Source organism: Oncorhynchus masou, chromosome 31 (assembly GCF_036934945.1).
Source record: "Oncorhynchus masou masou isolate Uvic2021 chromosome 31, UVic_Omas_1.1, whole genome shotgun sequence".
In the NCBI taxonomy this organism is placed as follows: Eukaryota; Metazoa; Chordata; class Actinopteri; order Salmoniformes; family Salmonidae; genus Oncorhynchus; species Oncorhynchus masou.
This window is the reverse complement of record NC_088242.1, coordinates 77840467-77860875: the sequence shown is the minus strand read 5'-3', so window position 1 is coordinate 77860875 and position 20409 is coordinate 77840467. Positions and strand designations below refer to the sequence as shown.

At 41.1% G+C, this 20409-nt stretch overlaps 2 protein-coding genes across 5 annotated transcripts in view; one reads left to right on the top strand and one right to left on the bottom strand.

Moving 5' to 3' along the window:
* Positions 1–12852: 12852 nt before the first annotated feature.
* The window catches only part of kiaa0513 (KIAA0513 ortholog), a 48834-nt gene continuing 41277 nt past the window's right edge, over positions 12853–20409 (bottom strand). For 2 of the 4 annotated variants that reach the window (XM_064952022.1, XM_064952023.1), the window contains exon 14: positions 12853–13006. In XM_064952022.1, coding sequence (XP_064808094.1) covers positions 12874–13006 — 133 coding nt within the window. In that variant the 3' untranslated portion in view covers positions 12853–12873. The remainder of the gene's footprint in view (positions 13007–20409) is intronic. The other 2 variants (XM_064952024.1, XM_064952025.1) reach the window with 2 other exon arrangements.
* On the top strand, positions 18672–20283 carry LOC135525292 (forkhead box protein O-like). Its single transcript, XM_064953001.1, has one exon. It carries the CDS (start codon positions 18717–18719, stop codon positions 19920–19922), a length of 1206 nt encoding a protein of 401 aa, XP_064809073.1. The 5' UTR covers positions 18672–18716; the 3' UTR covers positions 19923–20283.

The window sequence follows — 20409 nt, the reverse complement described above, 5'->3', positions numbered from 1 at the left end:
GTCCATTTGGAAGAACCATTTGCAACCAAGCTTTAACTTCCTGACTGATGTCTTGAGATGTTGCTTCAATATATCCACATCATTTTCTTTCCTCATGATACCACCTATTTTGTGAAGTGCACCAGTCCCTCCTGCAGCAAAGCACCCCCACAACATGATGCAGCCACCCCCGTGCTTCATGGTTGGGATGGTGTTCTTCGGATTGCAAAACTCCCCGTTTTTCCTCCAAACATACTGATGGTCATTATGGCCAAACAGTTCTATTTTTCTTTCATCAGACCAGAGGACATTTCTCCAAAAAGTCTGATCTTTGTCCCCATGTGCAGTTGCAAACCGTAGTCTGGCTTTTTTAAATCGCGGTTTTTGAGCAGTGTCTTCCTCCTTGCTGAGCGGGCTTTCAGGTTATGTCGATATAGGACTCGTTTAACGATGGATATAGATACTTTTGTACCTGTTTCCTTCAGCATCTTCAGAAGGTCCTTTGCTGTTTTTCTGGGATTGATTTGCACTTTTCACACCAAAGTACTTCCATCTCGAGGAGACAGAATGAGTCTCCTTCCTGAGCGGTACGACGGCTGAGGGGTCCCATGGTGTTTATACTTTCGTACTATTGTTTGTACAGATGAACGTGGTACCTTCAGGCATTTGAAAATTGATCACAAGGATGAACCAGATTTGTGGAGGTCTACATTTTTTTTCTGAGGTCTTGGCTGATTTCTCTTGATTTTGCCATGATGTCAAGCAAAGGGGCACTGATTTTCAAGGTAGGCCTTGAAATACATCCACAGGTACACCTCCAATTGACTAAAATGATGTAAATTAGCCTATCGGAAGCTTCTAAAGCCATGACATAATTGTCTGGAATTTTCCAAGCTGTTTAAAGACACAGTCAACTTAGTGTATGTAACTTCTGACCCGCTGGAATTGTGATACAGTGAATTATAAGTGAAATAATCTATCTGTAAACAATTGTTAGAAAAATTATTTGTGTCATGCATAAAGTAGATGTCCTAACCGACTTGCCAAAACTATAGTTTGCTAACAAGACATTTGTGGAGTGTTGGAAAAACTAGTTTTAATGATTCCAACCTAAGTATATGTAAACGTTCAACTTCAACTGTAGGTCCTGGATGGCAGGAAGCTTGGCCCCAGTGATGTACTGGGCCATACGCACAACCCTCTGTAGTGCCTTGCGGTCAGATGCCAAGCAGTTGCCATACCAGGCGGTGATGCAACCGGTCAGGATGCCCTCGATGGTGCAGCTGTAGAACCTTTTGAAGATCTGTGGACCCATGCCAAATCTTTTCAGTCTCCTGAGGGGGAAAAGGTTTTGTCTTGCCCTCTTCACGACTGTCTTGGTGTGTTTGGACCATGATAGTTTGTTGGTGATGTGGACACCAAGGAACTGGAAACTCTCGACCTGCTCCACTACAGCCCCGTCGATGTTAATGGGGGCCTTTTCAGCCTGCCTTTTCCTGTAGTCCACGATCAGCTTCTTTGTCTTTGTCACTGCCAGTTCTCTGACCTCCTCCCTATATGCCGCCTCATTGGTGTCGGTGATCAGGCCCACCACTGTTGTGTCGCCAGCAAACTTAATGATGGTGTTGGAGTCGTGTCTGGCCACGCAGTCGCTGCTGAACAGGGAGTACAGGCGGGGAATAAGTACACACCCCTGAGGGGCCACAGTGTTGAGGACCACAGTGTTGAGCACTATGGTGTTGAACGCTGAGCTGAAGTCAATGAACAGCATTCTCACATATTATGTTCCATTTGTCCAGGTGGGAAAGGGCAGTATGGAGTGCAATAGAGATTGCATCATCTGAGGATCTGTTGGTGCGGTATGCGAATTTGAGTGTGTCTAGGGTATCCGGGATGATGCTGTTGATGTGAGCCAAGACCAGTCTTTCAAAGCACTTCATGGCTATGGACGTGAGTGCTACAGGGCGTTAATCATTTAGGTAGGTTACCTTCGCTTCCTTAGGCACAGGGACTATGGTGGTCTACTTGAAACATGTAGGTATTACAGACTCGGTCAAGGAGAGGTTGAAAATATCAGTGAAGACACTTGCCAGTTGGTCCGCGCATGCTTGAGTACACGTCTTGGTAATCCGTCTGGCCCCGCGGCTTTGTGAATGTTGACCTGTTTAAAGGTCTTGCTCACATCGGCTACCAAGAGCGTTATCACACAATCATCCAGAACAGCTGGTGCTCTCGTGCATGCTTCAGTGTTGCTTGCATCGAAGCGAGAATAAAAGGCTTTTAGCTCGTCTGGTAGACTCGCTGGACTGGGCAGCTCGCGACTGGGTTTCCCTTTGTAGTCCGTAATAGTTTTCAAGCCCTACCACATCCGACGAGCGTCAGAGCCGGTGTAGTACGATTCAATCTTAATCCTGTATTAATGTTTTGCTTGTTTGATGGTTCATCTGAGGGCATAGCGGGATTTCTTAAAAGCGTCCAGATTACTGTCCCGCTCCTTGAAAGCTGCAGCTCTAGCCTTTATCTCGATGCGGATGTTGCCTGTAATCCATGGCTTCTGGTTGGGATATGTACATATGGTCACTGTGGGGACGATGCCGTCGATGCACGTATTGATGAAGCCGATGACTGAGGTGGTAAACTCTTCAATGCAATTGGATGAATCCCGAAACATATTCCAGTGTGTGTTAGCAAAACAGTCCTGTAGCGTAGCATCCGCGTCATCTAACCACTTCCGTATTGAGCTGGTACTGGTACTTCCTGCTTTAGTTTTTGCTTGTATGCAGGAATCAGGAGGTTAGAATTATGGACAGATTTGCCAAATGGAGGGCGGGGGAGAGCTTTGTATGCATCTCTGTATGTGGAGTAAAGGTGATCTAGAGCCCCCGGTCACTAGAGGCGCCGCTTCTGCATGAGCATTTTCTTGTTTGCTTATGGCCTTATAGAGTTGGTTGAGTGCTGTCTTTGTGTCAGCATCGGTCTGTGGTGGTAAATCGACGGCTACGAATAATATAGATGAGTACTCGCTTGGTAGATATTGTGGTCTACAGCTTCTCATAAGGTACTCTACCTCAGGCGAGCAGTAGCTCGAGACTTCTTGAATATTAGACAATGCACACCAGTTGTTATTGACAAATAGACACACACCCTTAGGCCTCCCGAGTGGCACAGTGGTCTATGGCACTGTATCGCACGAGAGATCTTGGTTTGAGTCCAGGCTCTGTTGCAGCCGGCTGCGACCATGAGACCCATGGGGCGGTACACAATTAGCCCAGCGCCGTCCGGGTTAGGGGAGGGCTTGGCCGGCAGGGATGTTCTTGTCCCATCGCGCACTAGCAACTCCTGTGGCGGGCCGGGCGCAATGCCCACTGACACGGTCACCAGGTGTATGGTGTTTCCTCTGACACATTGGTGCGGCTGGCTTCCGGGTTTTTTAACCTTTATTTAACCAGGCAAGTCAGTTAAGAACAAATTCTTATTTTCAATGACGGCCTAGGAACAGTGGGTTAACTGCCTGTTCAGGGGCAGGTTAAGCGGGCAATGTGTCAAGAAGCAGTGCGGCTTGGCTGGGTTGTGTTTCGGAGGATGCACAGCTCTTGGCCTTCACCTCTCCAGAGTCCGTTTGGGAGTTGCAGCAATGGGACAAGACTGTAACTACCAATTGGATACCACGAAATTGGGGAGAAAAAAAACAATATAATATAAATATGTATATATATTTTAATAAAAGACACACCCCCATCCCTCGTCTTACCAGACACAGCTTCTCTGTTCTGCCGGTGCATGGAAAATCCCACCAGCTCTATATTATCGGTGTCATCTTCAGCCATGACTTGGTGAAACATAAGATATTACAGTTTTAATGTCCCGTTGGTAGGATAATCTTAATCGTAGGTCATCAATTGTATTTTCCAATGATTGTATGTTAGCCAGTAGAACAGATGGCAGTGGGAGTTTACTCACTCGTCTACGGATTCTCAGAAGGCAGCCCGACCTGCGCCCCCCTTTCCTCCATCTTTTCTTCATGCAAATGATCGGGATTTGGGCCTGTTCCCGGGAGAGCAGTATATCCTTCTCTTCAGACTTGCTAAAGGAAAAAGCTTCTTCCAGTTTGAGGTAAGTAATCACTGTTCTGATGTCCAGAAGTTATTTTCGATCATAAGAGACGGTAGCAGCAACATTATGTACAAAAACTAGTTACAAACTAACAAAATAGCCATCAACTTTGGCGCCATCAGATGCACGATAACCATCTCATCAAAGAGCCCCATGGCTGTGTTGATAACAATGTGCTTGTAGGGTATTTAAGCAAATATTATCCATAAAACATGAAGTGTCCCTTACAATTATACACATATCAGTTACGCAAGCTAAAAAAAAGCATTGATAATAAACAAGCTAGTTAGCTATCTAGGTAACACAACTACCTACCTAACTAGCTAACTAGCTTGCTCACTCACAAGACTAGCCAAGTTAGCTGCATTGCTTGCATGTGATTGGCTGTGGTCTTGGGGGTGGCACACAGCCTGGGAGACAGAGATGTCTGTCAGGCATCTTTCAGGGCTTAAATGCCCCACCAGGTCTTACTTAGCTCTTTCACAAGCTCTTAGCTCAAGGTAAGGACATTTAGCTTGCAAACATTCTAACTTATAAACTGATAATGAGCTCCAAACACAAATTAAAGCATGATGTTAGCATGAAATGTGCCATCCCTTTGCGTAGCAATAATAAAATCACTCCTATTTATAGGGTGTTTCGATTGTGTGCAAGTTGGATTGAACAGAATCTCTGAGTGTTTGTCAGGTACAGGGGAAGTGCACTAAGACCAATCCTTAGAAGTCTTGAGTAAAATCAAATACGTTTTGAGATTTTTCTTTGAATACAATTTATGTTTTTAATCTCGACATTACAACTTTTGTTATGTCTTGATCGTGAGAAAATGATATCGTGATCACGAGAAAACAACTTTTGTTATGTCTTGACCGTGAGAAAATTATATCGTGATCACAAGAAAACAACTTTTGTTATGTTGTGATCTTTTTTATTCATGTCTGTTCTGGACTTCCGTATTAAAGTGTGTGTGAATAAGTAAACTATTTAAAAATTATATAATTCACAAGTCAGGCAAAAAAAAGCACACGATTCTCTTTCTCACCATTAGGTGTTGCCAAATGTCTTTCTTTTGTTCCTGGGAAAGCCAGGTCCATAGGCCAGGGTTTGACATACTGTATGATACTATCTTTAACCAAAACCGGAACCCTTCTTGTCAGGGTTGCTCTGACCTCTTTTGGAGGATTTCAGTGATAAAATATTTATATAGTGTCTAACACTGTCCCTGTAATGCAATATTTATATAATTCAAAGGGTGACCTCTGTAGCCCATTTCTCTATCAAATGTAAATGTTTTGGTACTCAATTGATTGTTTAAAATATAAATACTTCTTATTGGTTACACTATAATTGTCTACGAGCCAACTCCCCACTAACCAAACCAAGAGTAGCGTAGGACAAGTTTTTGATGTCCACAAAACAACCTAGAAAAAATAACCTACTGTAGATAGACTATATGCTCATTGACCACATTATTTCCATTTTTGCATTTACCCCAGCTATTATAATTAAATGTTAAATATTTGTAACTTATAGCGGGCTTTATGTCTATATATTTTGTCTGGGGCGCAACTTTGGTTTTAAAGGTGGAGGGGACATAATATTCAAAATAAATGTTTATCCAGTCGGATAAACACTCCAAACACTGCTCAGAGGCGTCCTCATGGTCCTGAAGCACACCGTCGCCTCATTTTGTATCACATTCCAATGATAAAACTGGGGGGGGGACAAAAATGCAATTTCAGAATGTGGGGGGGACATATTCCCACCGTCCCTACTGAAAGTTGTGCCTCCATATTTTGTTATTGGTCAATTAACGGAATGGGCTGCAATAGCACCCTCCAATATCAGATGAGTGTATGGGATAAACACTCGAGAGAGACTACATAGCCTCAAGGTTAGAGCGTTAGACCAGTAACTGAAAGGTCACTGGTTCAGATCCCAGAGCTGACAAGGTGAAAACCTGTCACGGTGTCCTTGAGCAAGGCACTTAACCCAAATTTCTCCAGAGACACTGGACAATGGTGACCCTGGTTGTGATCCCACTCCCTGTGGGTGTCTCAGGGGGAGTTGGGATACACAAAAAAACACATTGTACAAGTGTGTAATAGGACAAATATAAGCACCCCCCATGTTATTATTATTACCTAGGCTTTAGGCTGCTTTTGGACACGATGGCCTCACAGGAGGTTGGTGGCACCTTAATTGGGGAGGACGGGCTCGTGGTAATGGCTGGAGCGGAATCAGTGGAATGGTATCAAATAAATCATATGCTTTCCATGTGTTTGATGTCATTCCATTTGCTCAATTCCAACTATTATTATCAGCCGTCCTCCCCTCAGCAGTCTCCACTGGTTGGCTGATTTCTTAATGAATCATCATCTTTGAGGCGAGGAAAAAGGACAAACTCAGGAAAACTCAGTAGTTTAGATGCTGAAACCTTCAAACTTGTAATGTAAGCACCGGCCAGCTGTGTGCACTTGTAAAGTTGTTATAATCCTCCTCCGTTTTATAAACAGGAAAACACATCATATAAAGCATCATGCACAAATAATACAGTTTACTTTGACGTCCTGCCAAGTTGTCCTTTTATGGCAGTGGTTGACTGCTTACTCACTCATCTCTTGATAAAACAGTTAAAACGCTGTATTTAAAAAAAAAATCAAACATAGCAGAGGGATAGGTTCAATTATAAAACAATACCTGAAGTATATTTTTATGTATAGTAATAAATTAAATAAAAACAGCAGGTATGGGAATTAAATAAGTAAAGTATAGGCTATACCTTCTCTCTTTTTAAATTCCTAATTTAAGATGCAAGGGGGATCTGCACAACATGAGTTAAAGGGATAGTTCACACAAATTACAAAATGAAATATTGGTTTCCTTAACCTGTAAGCAATCTATGAACAAGGTATGACAGCAATCTATGCTTTGGTTTAGTTTACCTGGCACTGTTTCCACGTACTAACATTTGAGCATTTGTGTTCAAATCATCTATAAGTGACTTTGTTGAGCTTCACAATCAATTTGAAATATTGTACGTAGGGATTAATTGGACATGACGCACGAACAATGTTAAAATCGGTCTCATGATTTGGCATGTTAAAATGTTAGCATGTGGAAACAGTGCCAGGGAAACAAAACCAACGCATTGATTGCTGTCCTACCTTGTCTATAGACTGATTAAACCAACAGTGTTGGGTAGGTAACTTTCTAAATGTAACAGTTACTAGTTACCTCTACAACATTTTAATCAGTAATGTAACTTTTGGATTACACAAACTCAGTAGTGTAATCTGATTACTTTCAGTTACTTTTGGATTACATTAGAAGAAGACAAATAAGGATCCATCAAACGCATTTGGTGTGTCATCATTGTGGTCTTTGACTTGTGGTCAGACTTGCTCAGGTAGAACAAACTTAAACTCGTGCTTTTTTCCAATGCTGATTTGAATGTCATTGACCAATGATGTATATAAACCCTGGATTGCCGATGAGAGGCTTTGAAGCCACTTGTCTGCCATATAGTCCACCACAGTAGCCATAACAACACGGAAATGGTTCCAATGGTTTTTCCCCCATTCATTTTTCACATTGTGAATTTTACAAACATTTCAAATTAACTGTGTGTTTGGTGTAGGCTTACATTGATGTGACGTTTTGATAACCGTGTAATTCTCTCTCGGACAAGGTAAGTTTGATCAATATATTCGCCTCAATTTACTCTAAAAATTTCTAAATGCTAATTAGCAATAGAAAATACCTCAGCAAGACTACAAATTCCTGCAGGAAGCTCCTGCACTTCAGCTGACATTCACCACCAGATCAGAGACCTGTACCCAATCCATGATGAATCCATGTGCTGTATTGAAATTAATTGAATAAAGTGTTAAACTTCTTGCGTCCTCTTTCTCTGTCTTAGCTAGCCACTAACTACACTTTAGCTAGCTAGTTATTAAAGCAGTAGACAAACAAAATAGCCTAGATGATTGTTTGTAAACTATGTCTACTTCAGACCTTAAGACAATTTTCAAGGATGAGCATAAGAGCTTTAAAAAGGGAGAAGACCACTATAAGTCTACTCATGTGGAGAAGTGCAGCTAAAGTGAGGGGCAACTTAACAGTTTGGTCAGGGCCAGAATGAGGGATAAAGTTTATCCTGTGTAGGTGAGTGTAGCTATTAAGTTCAGTTTGAGCATCTTAGCAACACAATGTGTTGAATACGGCTGTCAACATTTTTAATAAATTATATAATCATTAACCAGATTATCATGGATACCAGAGTGTTGTCATTAATGAGAATGAATCAAAAAATCTATTGACATTCAGAATTGATTTTGTTTAGACATACAGCCTGTATAGTAGTTTCATGATCAGAGACAAATCTTCAAAGGCAAAGTATTTATTTATTCGGAGTGGTACATGCATTCACACAATCTTGCTTTATAGAATCCTTCCCACTATATGTTTGATAAGTCAAGTGTTAAAATCCCAAGTTTGTCACGAATCCCGCCGAAGATGGTGCCTCTTCCTGTTCGGGCAGCGCTCGGCGGTCGTCGTCGCCGGCCTACTAGCTGACACCGATCCCCTTTTCTGTTTCATTTAGTTGTGTCTGATTTGTTGCACCTGTTTCATGTTTAGGTTTGGTTGTGGGCCATTTAAACCCAGTAGGCCCGTCGGCTTTTGTGCTTGTTTTTCTGTTTATGGTGTTTGATTATTCCTGTGGTTTCTTTTTTCCGATCAGTTTCGTCCTGTTTGTTTGGACTGGGACTTTACGCGCCCTTGTGTGTGTGGCGTGACCGTCTCTCTGGTTTTGTTGGAATATTAAAGATCCACATCTTTTGAACTACCCTGCTCTCTGCGCCTGACTCCTGCACTCACTACTTATTGAAGCCGTGACAAAGTTACCAATTATACATTTATGGAAAAACTGCTCTTGTTCTCTTGAAAATGACAGTTTATTAAATATTCTACATCTGTAATGTAATCAATCAAATCAAACTTTATTTATATAGCACATTTCTTACAACTAATGTGTTCAAAGTCACACATTGAAAGGCATGTGGCACATCCTTCCTCTTGCCAGGTCTCTATAGGTGACCAGGGGATTCTCTCTACCACATGAGAATGCCTCCGTGGAGCTCATACAGGTAGCCATGCAGCTATTTTGGCGGTTCACAATATCGGCCATTTGGATGTGGAATGCGAGTGGAGGAAGCCAGCCGTGCCCAACCAGGTGCCGTCAATGGAGGACCTGTACCCGGCCAAAGACTACAAGCCTCTGTCCTGAGAGCCCACAGAGGAGGATCTTCAGTGGCTAAGGAACCGTCTCTGGGGCAGGTTCAGTGGAATGGCATGTCTCCTTGAACCTGAGCCAGAACAACTGCTACCCTCCTTGTTATCCCTTTCTGTACCAGACATTGTTCAAGGGCACCTGGGGCATGCAGGCATCCTGGCTGTCATGGCGCTCTCGGTGGAGCAGTAGGAGGCTATACGGCAGGCAACAGTTGGACAGCGCATCAACCGTAACTGGCACACAATGAGGAGGAGGTCGACGGCCAGCAAGTATGAATCTGTGGTTAGGGCCAAGAGCGATACTCCATCGCTGCTAAAAAGTCTCAGTCTTTGGATGGGGTTTTGTCTGTAATGTGGGGCTCAGATAACAAAAAGGAGGGCATCAAGGCAATCAAAATGGCTTTAGGGATGCATGTGCAGGAATCAGGGCTTTGGGTCACAGGGTCTGGGATCCCGAGTGTCCCACCAGATGGTCTGGTGAACTCCACAGCAGTGATGGAGGTCAAGTGTACCTATGGTGCAAGGGACCTTACCATTGAAGAGGCAGTGAAGTCAAAGGATTTTATCCGTGAAGACCATCCTTACTGGCACCAGGTCCAAGGTCAGCTCCACATTCCTGGAATGGACACCTGCTTCTTTGTTGTGTGGAACCCCAAAGCTTACATCACACTCCCCATCGAGCATAACAGCCTCTAGCAGACTCACATTGCTCCTCCTGTCAGTACCTGTTTTCGGGAAGTGAATGGTCCAAAAATATTCCACTTAGTTCAAACACACACACAAGGCTCCCAGAATAGGTTATAATATATACAAGCTTTGCTCAAAACTTTATCATGGGCACAGTGGGAATGTACATCTTGCTGAAGGCAAGTAGCAAGTTTCAGTTTTATTCAGTAGTACAACACGATTCACATTGCATGTTATCATGGGCACATTGGGAATTTATATCTGTGATGTTTAAATTACAGTACCAGTCAAAAGTTTGGATACACCTACTCCTTCAAGGGTTTTCTTTATTTTTACAATATTATACATTGTAGAATAATAGTGAAGACATCACAACTGTGATTCCATAGCACATATGGAATCATATAGAAACCAAAAATGTGTTAAAAATACTATTTTAGATTTTAGATTCTTCAAAGTAGCCACTCTTTACCTTGATCACAGCTTTGCACACTTTTGGCATTCTCTCCACCAGCTTCATGAGGAATGCTTTTCCAACAGCCTTGAGCACTTGTTGGCTGCTTTTCCTTCACTCTGCGGTCCAACTCATCCCAAACCATCTCAAATTTTGACTTCCACCGGTGTAATGTCCATTGCTCGTGTTTCTTGACCCAAGCAAGTCTCTTATTATTATTGGTGTCCTTTAGTAGTGGTTTCTTTGCAATAATTCAATCATGAAGGCCTGATTCTGACAGTCTCCTCTGAACAGTTGATGTTGAGATATGTCTCTTACATGAACTCCGTGAAGCATTTATTTGGGCTGGAATCTGAGGTGCAGTTAACTCTAATGAATGTATCCTCTGCAGCAGAGATAACTCTGGCTCTTCCTTTCGTTCAGCCATAATATGGACTTGGTCTATCTTCTGTATACCACCCCTACCTTGTCACAACACAACTGATTGGCTCAAATGCATTAACCTCTCTAGGGTAGGGGGCAGCATTCTGAGTTTTGGATGAAAAGCATGCCCAAATTACACAGCCTGCTACTCGAGCCCAGAAGATATGCATATAACTGGTAGATTTGGATAGAAAACACTCCAACGTTTCCAAAACTGTTAAAATAGTGTCTGTGAGTATAACAGAACTGATTTAGCAGGCGAAAACCTGAGAAAAATCCATTCAGGAAGTAGTTTTCTTTGTTGGTTTTGTAGTTTCTATTCAATGCCATTACAGTATCCATTGACTTAGGACTCCATTTGCAGTTCCTATGCTCTCCACTAGATGTCAACAGTCTTTAGAAATAGTTTCAGGCTTCTATTCTTATAAATGAGGGAGTAAGACCAGTCTGAACGAGTGGACCCTAACGTGTCGAAGAGCTTTTTCAGGCGCATGTGCATTTCTTGTTTACCTTTTATATTGACGACATCATTGTCCGGTTGAAATATTATAGATCATTTAGGCTAAAAAACAACATGAGGATTGAATATAAACATCATTTGACATGTTTCTATGAACTTTACGGATACAATTTGGATTTTTTTTGGCTGATTATTTTGACTAAGTTTGAGCCTGTGGATTACTGAAGAAAACGCGCTAACAAAACGGAGGTTTTTGGATATAAAGAGACTTCATCGAACAAAAGGAACATTTATTGAGTAAATGAATGTCTTCTGATTGAAGGTAAGGGATTAATTTTATCTCTATTTCTGAGTTTTGTAACGCTTCTGCTTGGCTGGTTACTGTTTGTAATCATTTGTCAACTGGGCTATGTTCTGGGCTAGGTATGTTCTGGGCTAGGTATGCTTTCCCCGAAAAGCATTTTATAAATATGACACTGTGGTTGGTTTAACAAGAAGTTAATCTTTAAACCTATGTAAAATATGTTTTGTTTTCTGAATTTTTATAATGAGCATTTCTGTAATTGAATTTGGCACTCTGCAACCTCACTGGATGTTGGCCAGATGGGACGCTAGTATCCCACGTACCCTAGAGAGGTTAAGAAGAAAAGAAATTCCACAAATTAACAAGGCACACCTGTTTATTGAAATGCATTCCAGGTGACTACCCAATGAAACTGGTTGAGAGAATGCCAAGCGTGTGCAAAGCTGTCATCAAGGAAAAGAGTGGCTACTTTGAAGAATCTCAAATGTAAAATATATTTAGATTTGTTTAACTTTTTTTTGGTTACTACATGATTCCATATGTGTTATGTCATAGTTTTGATGTCTTCACTATTATTCTACAATGTAGAAAATAGTAAAAATAAAGAAAATCTATTTAATGAATAGGTGTGTCCAAACATTTGACAAGTACTGTATATCTTACCCCCAGAATGAAAGAGTACATCACTTCCAGCAGATCTCCTTGCTGAGCGTGGCGTTGATCGTGCACTGCTTCTCGTGGGGTGCGCCTAATGTTCCGCAGGTCAAGCCTCTTGTCTAAAACAAGGGGAAAAGGGGACATGAAGTCAGAATTTTGATGCAGCTACAAATTCAATGTTTTACACAATATTGTATCGTATTTGATGAGTTATTGACCTATCTGTCCACAGGCTCGATGTGCTGTAGTCTCCACAACTGGATGTTCATGCTCAGATCACCCCGGCACAGGATGTCCATGCATCAGATGGTCCAAAGGATGTTCTGTTGGAAAAACAAAGATATATTTAACCAATGATGGGTATTTTTCAATGCCGTATCAACATCTTTATCTGGACAGAAAATGCATTGTTTATCATAACACAAACCCCCCTTGGACAATTTGACAAGTGGTCCATCAACACTCAATCCTCATGCCTCATTGTTTGTTCTTGTTTCCCAATCATCAGTCTGGATCTTCCACTTCTGCCATGGTGGATGAGCTTCCTTTTCTGGTAAATACAGGGCCCTTTTTCTTTCCCACTGAAAAATGGCAGCTGCAGACCCAAGTGTTGTCACTGGGTTTCGGGTAGGCCCATCTGTAAGATAAAAAAAGAAAAGTTACTTTTACTAGCTAGCTAAGTTGATTACTAAAATGTTAACATCTATATTAAAATACCATAGCCCACAGACTTGACCATAGTAATGGTAAAACAGACGGGGTTTTGATCTAACAGCATCAATGTAACGGTATAATTTCAGACCGTCCCCTCGCCCATACCCGGGCGCGAACCAGGGACCCTATGCACACATCAACAACAGTCACCCACGAAGCATCGTTACCCATCGCTCCACAAAAGCCACGGCCCTTGCAGAGCAAGGGGAACCACTACTTCAAGGTTTCAGAGCAAGTGACGTCACTGATTGAAAAGCTATTTAGCGCGCACCACAGCTAACTAAGCTAGCCGTTTCACATCCGTTACATATACAACTGTACTTCTGATTCTAATTCTCAAGAGGAAAGTTAAAACCGTCAGCTGTGAAGTCACTGAAAGTGACTGACATGCAGGGATGTAACATAAGGATTTTGGGCACCGGCCAGCCGACCATTATTTCTACATTCAGGTCCTAAATCTGTGGCATGTGATGTTTGTAAATTTCACTGCTGTGTTAGGCTAGTTTGGCACATGTTCTACAAGTATTTCACTGCTGTGTCAGAAAAGTTCTAGCCTCGGGCTAGCTTAATTTATATCCCTGCTGATAAGTATAACTGACTTCATAGGTCATTTGATTTGTCATGTACAGATGGATACGATCTTTGTCCCCATGTGCAGTTGCAAACCATAGTCTGGCTTTTTTATGGCTGTTTTGGAGCAGTGGCTTCTTCCTTGCTGAGCGGCCTTTCAGGTTATGTCAATATAGGACTTGTTCTACTGTTGATATAGATACGTTTGTACCTGTTTCCTCCAGCATCTTCACAAGGTCCTTTGCTGTTGTTCTGGGATTGATTTGCACTTTTCACACCAAAGTACGTTCATCTCTAGGAGACAGAACGCATCTCCTTCCTGAGCGGAATCATGGCTGCGTGGTCCCATGGTGTTTATACTTGTGTACTATTGTTTGTACAGATGAATGTGATACCTTCAGGCGTTTGGACATTTTGGAAAACCAGACTTGTGGAGGTCTACAATTTTTTTTCTGAGGTTTTGGCTGATTTATTTGGATTTTCCCATGATGTCAAGCAAAGGGGCACTGAGTTTGAAGGTAGGCTTTGAAATTGACATCCACAGGTACACCTTCAATTGACTCAAATTATGTCAATTAGCCTATCAGAAGCTTCTAAATCCATGACATCATTTTCTGAAATTTTCCAAGCTGTTTAAAGGCACAGTCAAACTTAGTGTATGTAAACCTCTGACCCACTGGAATTGTGATACAGTGAATTATAAGTGAAATAATATATCTGTAAGCAATTGTTGGAAAAACGACTTGTGTCATGCACAAAGTAGATGTCCTAACCGACTTGCCAAAACTATAGTTTATTAACAAGACATTTTTGGAGTGGTTGAAAAACAAGTTTTAATGACTCCAACCTTAGTGTATGTAAACTTCAGACTTCAACTGTATGTCTGCCCTCCATAAAATCAGACTGGGTATCATCAATGATTTGGTTAATACCTTTAAGTATTTCTGCAAAGATGGATGCAAGTATCTTTTCATCATTGTTCATTAATGTCATTCGTCTCCGATTTTGTAACATCATAGGATTTTTGTTTGGTTTGGGGATTATAGAACTGAGGCCTTTTGTCATAGAAACAAGCAGGAACCCTAAATCAATTGCCTCCTTAAAGACATTGCATATAAATTCAACAATATCCTCATGAAAATATCTATAGAATTCCCTAATAAGGCCATCATTCACTGGAGATTATTTTTTAAATTTCATTAATTGAAACAAATGAATCACAAGACTTACAGTATTGAAGTCTTCTTTTTCTATGAATTTTGCATAGTATTTGAGTCATGAAAAGCAGACATCAAATCAAATCAAATTGTATTTGTCACATGCGCCAAATACAACAGGTGTTACATGGAAATGCTTACTTACAAGTCCTTAACCAACAATTCAGTTTAAGAAAAATACCTACAAAAATAAGAAATAAAAGTTACAAATAATTAAAGAGCAGCAGTAAAATAACAATAGCGAGGCTATATACGGTACAGAGTCAATGTATGGGGGCACCGGTTAGTCAAGGTAATATATACATGTGGGACAGGCATCACTAGTAGGACAGGCATTACTGGTGTAAAGATTACCATAGATTTCTGAAACATATTTAGAAATATCTTTGAGGTTTTCGTTTTCTTTGCAATCTATATTAAGCTTATTAGTAGAAGAAAGATTTTGATTTTTTTTCTCTAAATTGTGAAAATGTTGACATTTTTTACCTTCATCCTTTCTGATCATACAAATGCCCTTTTGCTCTCTCTTTGTACATTCAGACCCTTTCTTTATTCATCAAGGTCCTCCATAGAGATTAGAGGAAGTATTTATTGGCTCAATCTTTTAAATTCAGCAATTTATTTACCTTTCTTCATGGCTGTTTGTCTTATTTCATACTGGATTAATTCCCAATAGTTCCCATAAGATTGACATTTTCTTGTATAATATCTTTGGAATCCCATCTTAAATTATCATCTTCCAACAGCCTACTATTGAGTTTCCAAAAACTCCGATTCGGTTTTTTAACTTCAGAGCCATTCATATTTACAGATAAGAATATAACTTTATGATCAGTAAGAATGGATGATTCAATGGATAGCTTGCTTACAGTGTTATCTAATGAATTAGAAATCAACCAGAAATTAATTCATGACTGTCTGGACATGCCCTTGTTACACAAGGTGAAGTCCTTTTTATTCAATATTTAGATCTCCAAATATCAAATAATCTAAGACCAAGACATAGATTATTAAACTCAGAATTAACCATGCTGGCTCCATTAGGAGGGGGATATCTGTCACATCACATTAGTCCCCAGAATTAAAATAAATCTCCACCTAAGATAATTTGGATAACCTGAAATACACCTTTAACTATTCATCGCTTCTTCAAATTCTTCAAATAATATTGTGTTGTTTTGTTTGTTTTTGTTGAATAGATATTCCCTAATAAAACATTTCACTGTTCAAATTAACGAATGTCCAGAGTGGTGAGTCTTACTAATGATGACCTTCCCTTTAAATGTACCTCTTAAAACTGCTACACCTGCAGAGTGGTTGTTGCCATATGATAACCAGATATTGTTACCCCGTTGATTTTTCGAAAAAGCTAGATCAGAAGAACAAGTATGAGTCTCTTGTAGAAAGTATAAGTCTGCATTAAACCTTTTGCAAAACAGGAAAATAGCCTTACGTTTGAGTAAATTATGAATACCCCTGACATTAATTGAACAAAGAGATAAAGACACAAACTTCAACCAACAACCTTATGCTAATATAAGCTTTTCCTAAGGAAATGTTACTCAGAAGGATTCCCATTTTTAACCCAGTCTTTTTCATTCAAATGTTTGTGTAAACCCATTTCATGAAGCTCCCGACAAACAGTTATTGTGCTGACTTTGCTTCCAGAGGCAGTTTGGAACTCGGGAGTGAGTGTTGTAACTGAAGACAGATGATTTCTACTCGCTACGTGCTTCAGCACTTGATGGCCCCATTCTTGTGTGGCCTACCACTTTGCAGCTGAGACGTTGTTGCTCCTAGACTTTTCCACTTCACAATAACAGCACTTACAGTTGACCGGGGCAGCTCTAGCAGGGAAGAAATTTGACGAACTGACTTGTTTGAAAGGTGGCATCCTATGACGGTGTCACGTTGAAAGTCACTAAGCCCTTCAGTAATGCCCTTCCATTGCCAGTGTTTGTCTATGGAGATTGCATGGCGGTGTGCTCGATTTTATACACCTGTCAGCAACAGGTGTGGCTGAAATAGCAAAATCCACTCATTTAAAGGGGTGTCCACATATGTTTCTATATATAGTGTAACTTCATTTAGTTACACAATGTATTTGTGACAAATCATTCACTAAACCATAAATCTCAACTAAGTCCTGGAATAAATCGTGTGAAAATTGAGCAAGTTGAGACTAAACTGCTTGGAGTAACCCTGGATTTTAAACAGTCATGGTCAAAACATGTTGATACAACAATAGCTAAGATGGGGAGAAGTCTGGCCATAATACAGAGCTGCTCTGCCATTTTAACAACACTATCAACAAGGCAGGTCCTACAGGCTCTAGTTTTATCACACCTAGACTACTGTTCAGTTGTGTGGTCAGGTGGCACAAAGAGAGACCTCGTAAAATAATTACAATTGGTTTAGAACAGGGCAGCACGGCTGGCTCTTAACTGTACACAGAGAGCTAACATTAATAATATGCATGTAAATCTCTCATGGCTCAAAGTGGAAGAGAGATTGACTTCATCACTACTTGTTTTTGTAAGAAGTGTTGACATGCTGAATGCAGCGAGGTGTCTGTTTAAACTACTAGCACACAGCTCAGACACCCATGCATTCATTACCCACAAGACATGACACCAAAGGTCTCTTCACAATCCCCAAGTCAAGAACAGACTATGGGAGGTGCACAGTACTACATAGAGCCATGACTACATGGAACTATATTCTACATCAGGTAACTGATGCAAACAGTAGAATCAAATTTTTTAAAACAGCTAAAAATAGACCTTATAGAACAACAGGGATTGTGAAGAGACACACACAGGCACAGACACACGATAAGACACACACATACACATGGATGTGGTATTGTAAATATGTGATAGTGGAGTAGTGGCCTGAGAGAACAAACTAAATGTTTTGGGTAAAGTGTTATGAAATGTCATGTCATGAAATATTTTTAATTGTATATAACTGCTTTAATGTTGCAGGACCCCAGGAAGAGTAGCTGCTGTCTTGGCAGGGATCCTTAAGAAATACAAATACACAGTCATTTTTTAGGAATTTGAGGATGATTTGGCCAAACACATTTAATTATATAACAAAAAAAGTGTAGATTGTATCCACTGATATCCCTCCCTAGTTTGTTTGTTTAAGCATGACCATTATCCACATAGGCCTACCTAATTTTTGACCAAATGTTTTGTGTCAGTACTTGGGGGGTCACCCCACATGTAATCAGTTACTCAACAGTAACTTTGTAAACCAATGTGTAATTTTGTAATTTGGGTGAACTATCCCTTTAAAATAAAAAAGGTTATTTTCTTTTTATACACTTTGTTTTTATTTCAAGTAACCCACAGCAACTCCCAGAAAGAACTCGGCCGTGTTTGCTTGTACTCTCTGTGTGAGCAACTTTCAGCGTCAAGGGTGGACGTGATATTTCAAACATCAGATCAGTGCGTTTATGTATTGGGTGCCCGGACATTTTTCCAAATAAACACAGCTTGATTCAACTTGGGTGGGCAGACTTATCAACAGACTAATTCTATAAACAAATGTGGGAATAACCAAGAACACCATTGGCTGGTAGGCCTACGCAGGGGACACGCGGGGAGAGAGCTGGGGCTTTCAGCAATGAAATTTTAATTAATGTGGGTGGGCTGAGAACACAACCAGTGTTTATGATAGACAATTTATTTTCCAATGAAAAGTCAACATAAAACATGTTAAACAATTATTTAACATTGTTTGACTCATGAGGCAGAGACACTGTGGGATCCCATCATTCCAAGAGCAGTTCTCTCCACGAGCTGAAGTTCCTTGGGAAGCAGATAGCGCTCCAGCATCATGAGCCTTTACCACAGCCGAGTGCTTGGAGTGCCACCCTCGGCGCTCAATTTCCCAAATTCGTCCCTGATTTACTTGTATGGAGGCGACGGCGGTACCATTCTTCCCGCTTTGGGCTTCCTCCCAACTCGGCAGGAATCTCTGCAAAAACCTCCGTACAGCTACATTGCACTTATCGCTATGGCCATCAAGAGCACACCAGACAAGCGCGCAACGCTGAGCGGCATTTACCAGTTCATAATGGACGGCTTCCCCTATTACCATGACAACAAGCAGGGCTGGCAGAACTCAATACGCCACAACCTCTCTCTAAACGACTGTTTCATCAAGGTACCGAGAGAAAAGGGCCGTACCGGGAAAGGCAGCTACTGGACTTTGGACACAAAATGTCTAGACATGTTCGAGAACGGGAACTATAGACGGAGGAAGAGAAAACTAAAGGGCCAAGAGACTGCAGAGTACAAAACTACTTACAAGAGGAAAAGAGGTCCAGTCTCCACGAACCCGTCAGGACAGGATAGGAGGCCCATTCATAACGTTCCAGCTGATGCTCACCCGAGGATGGGTAGGCCTATGTCAGCTGGAGATTGGGCTGCGGTGGTTACGGAGGTGGAACAACAACATAGACATTTTGAGCAACGTAGTTCAGATTTAAAACATGTTCTTGGTGAGTTCAACAATGTTGGGATGCAGCAAAGTGGGTATGTCCATGGCCAAAAATGTAATGTGCAGAATCAAATCCAAACTGAATCCATGCAGGACATGTATGGCACACAATCAACTGACGCGTTACACGGTCCAAGGTGCATACCCGTCCAGGAGCACAGGGTCTGTTTGGACACAGCGCATCTGTCAGGAGCGTCTTCCCTCCATGCGAGTGAAGCAGACAACAGTAGACTAGCCTTTGATGGGAGGGAGAATGGGCCTCCTATCCTGTCCGGTTGGACGGAGAACTTGAACTCATCTATGCTGTGTAGAACAATGGAAATTATACCCACTGTCCCTGGCAGAGCAACGGACAAATCCAAAGGTTTTAGCATAGACAGTATCCTATCAAAAAAGGGAAACCAAATGCACAAAAGCAGCGTTGGTGTAACAACAGAGGCAGGCTTGTACCCCCAAAGTCACCAATTCAAGCTGATGGGATTCCCGCTTTGCCGTTACTTATCGCTCACGTGCCCTGAGAAAGTTCTACATTTTAAATAGGCAGAGTAATATGCTAAAAAAAACAGGGAACATCTGAATAATAATATAATGGGAACATCTCAATAATAAATAATATATATTGCAAGATATTACGCGCGAGTGTCAGCATTTTGATACAGTGGGGAGAGAAAATGACTTCGACAATTATCTTTTTCAGGCGCCAATAAAGACTGTGATTAAAAAATGATTGCGATTATTGTTATTATAGGCTAACTTCTCTTCCGATGTGCAGCTGCGCATAAAATACCATTCAGTTCCTCTTTCAGTTGATTTATCGTCATGAGAGAACAGTTAATAAACGCCCAAGAGTGTACGGATGTTGTTTTAGTAAATGTACATGTTTAGGAAATCTATGGTTTATATGTAGGAGCTCTGAGCTTGTCATCTGAGTGCCTGCCATTTGACTGTTGTGTGTGTTATATTCTGTGCTGCTTCTCAGATGTTGAATTTAGATGTTAAATTGGAAATAGTTTTTTAGAAGGTAGCT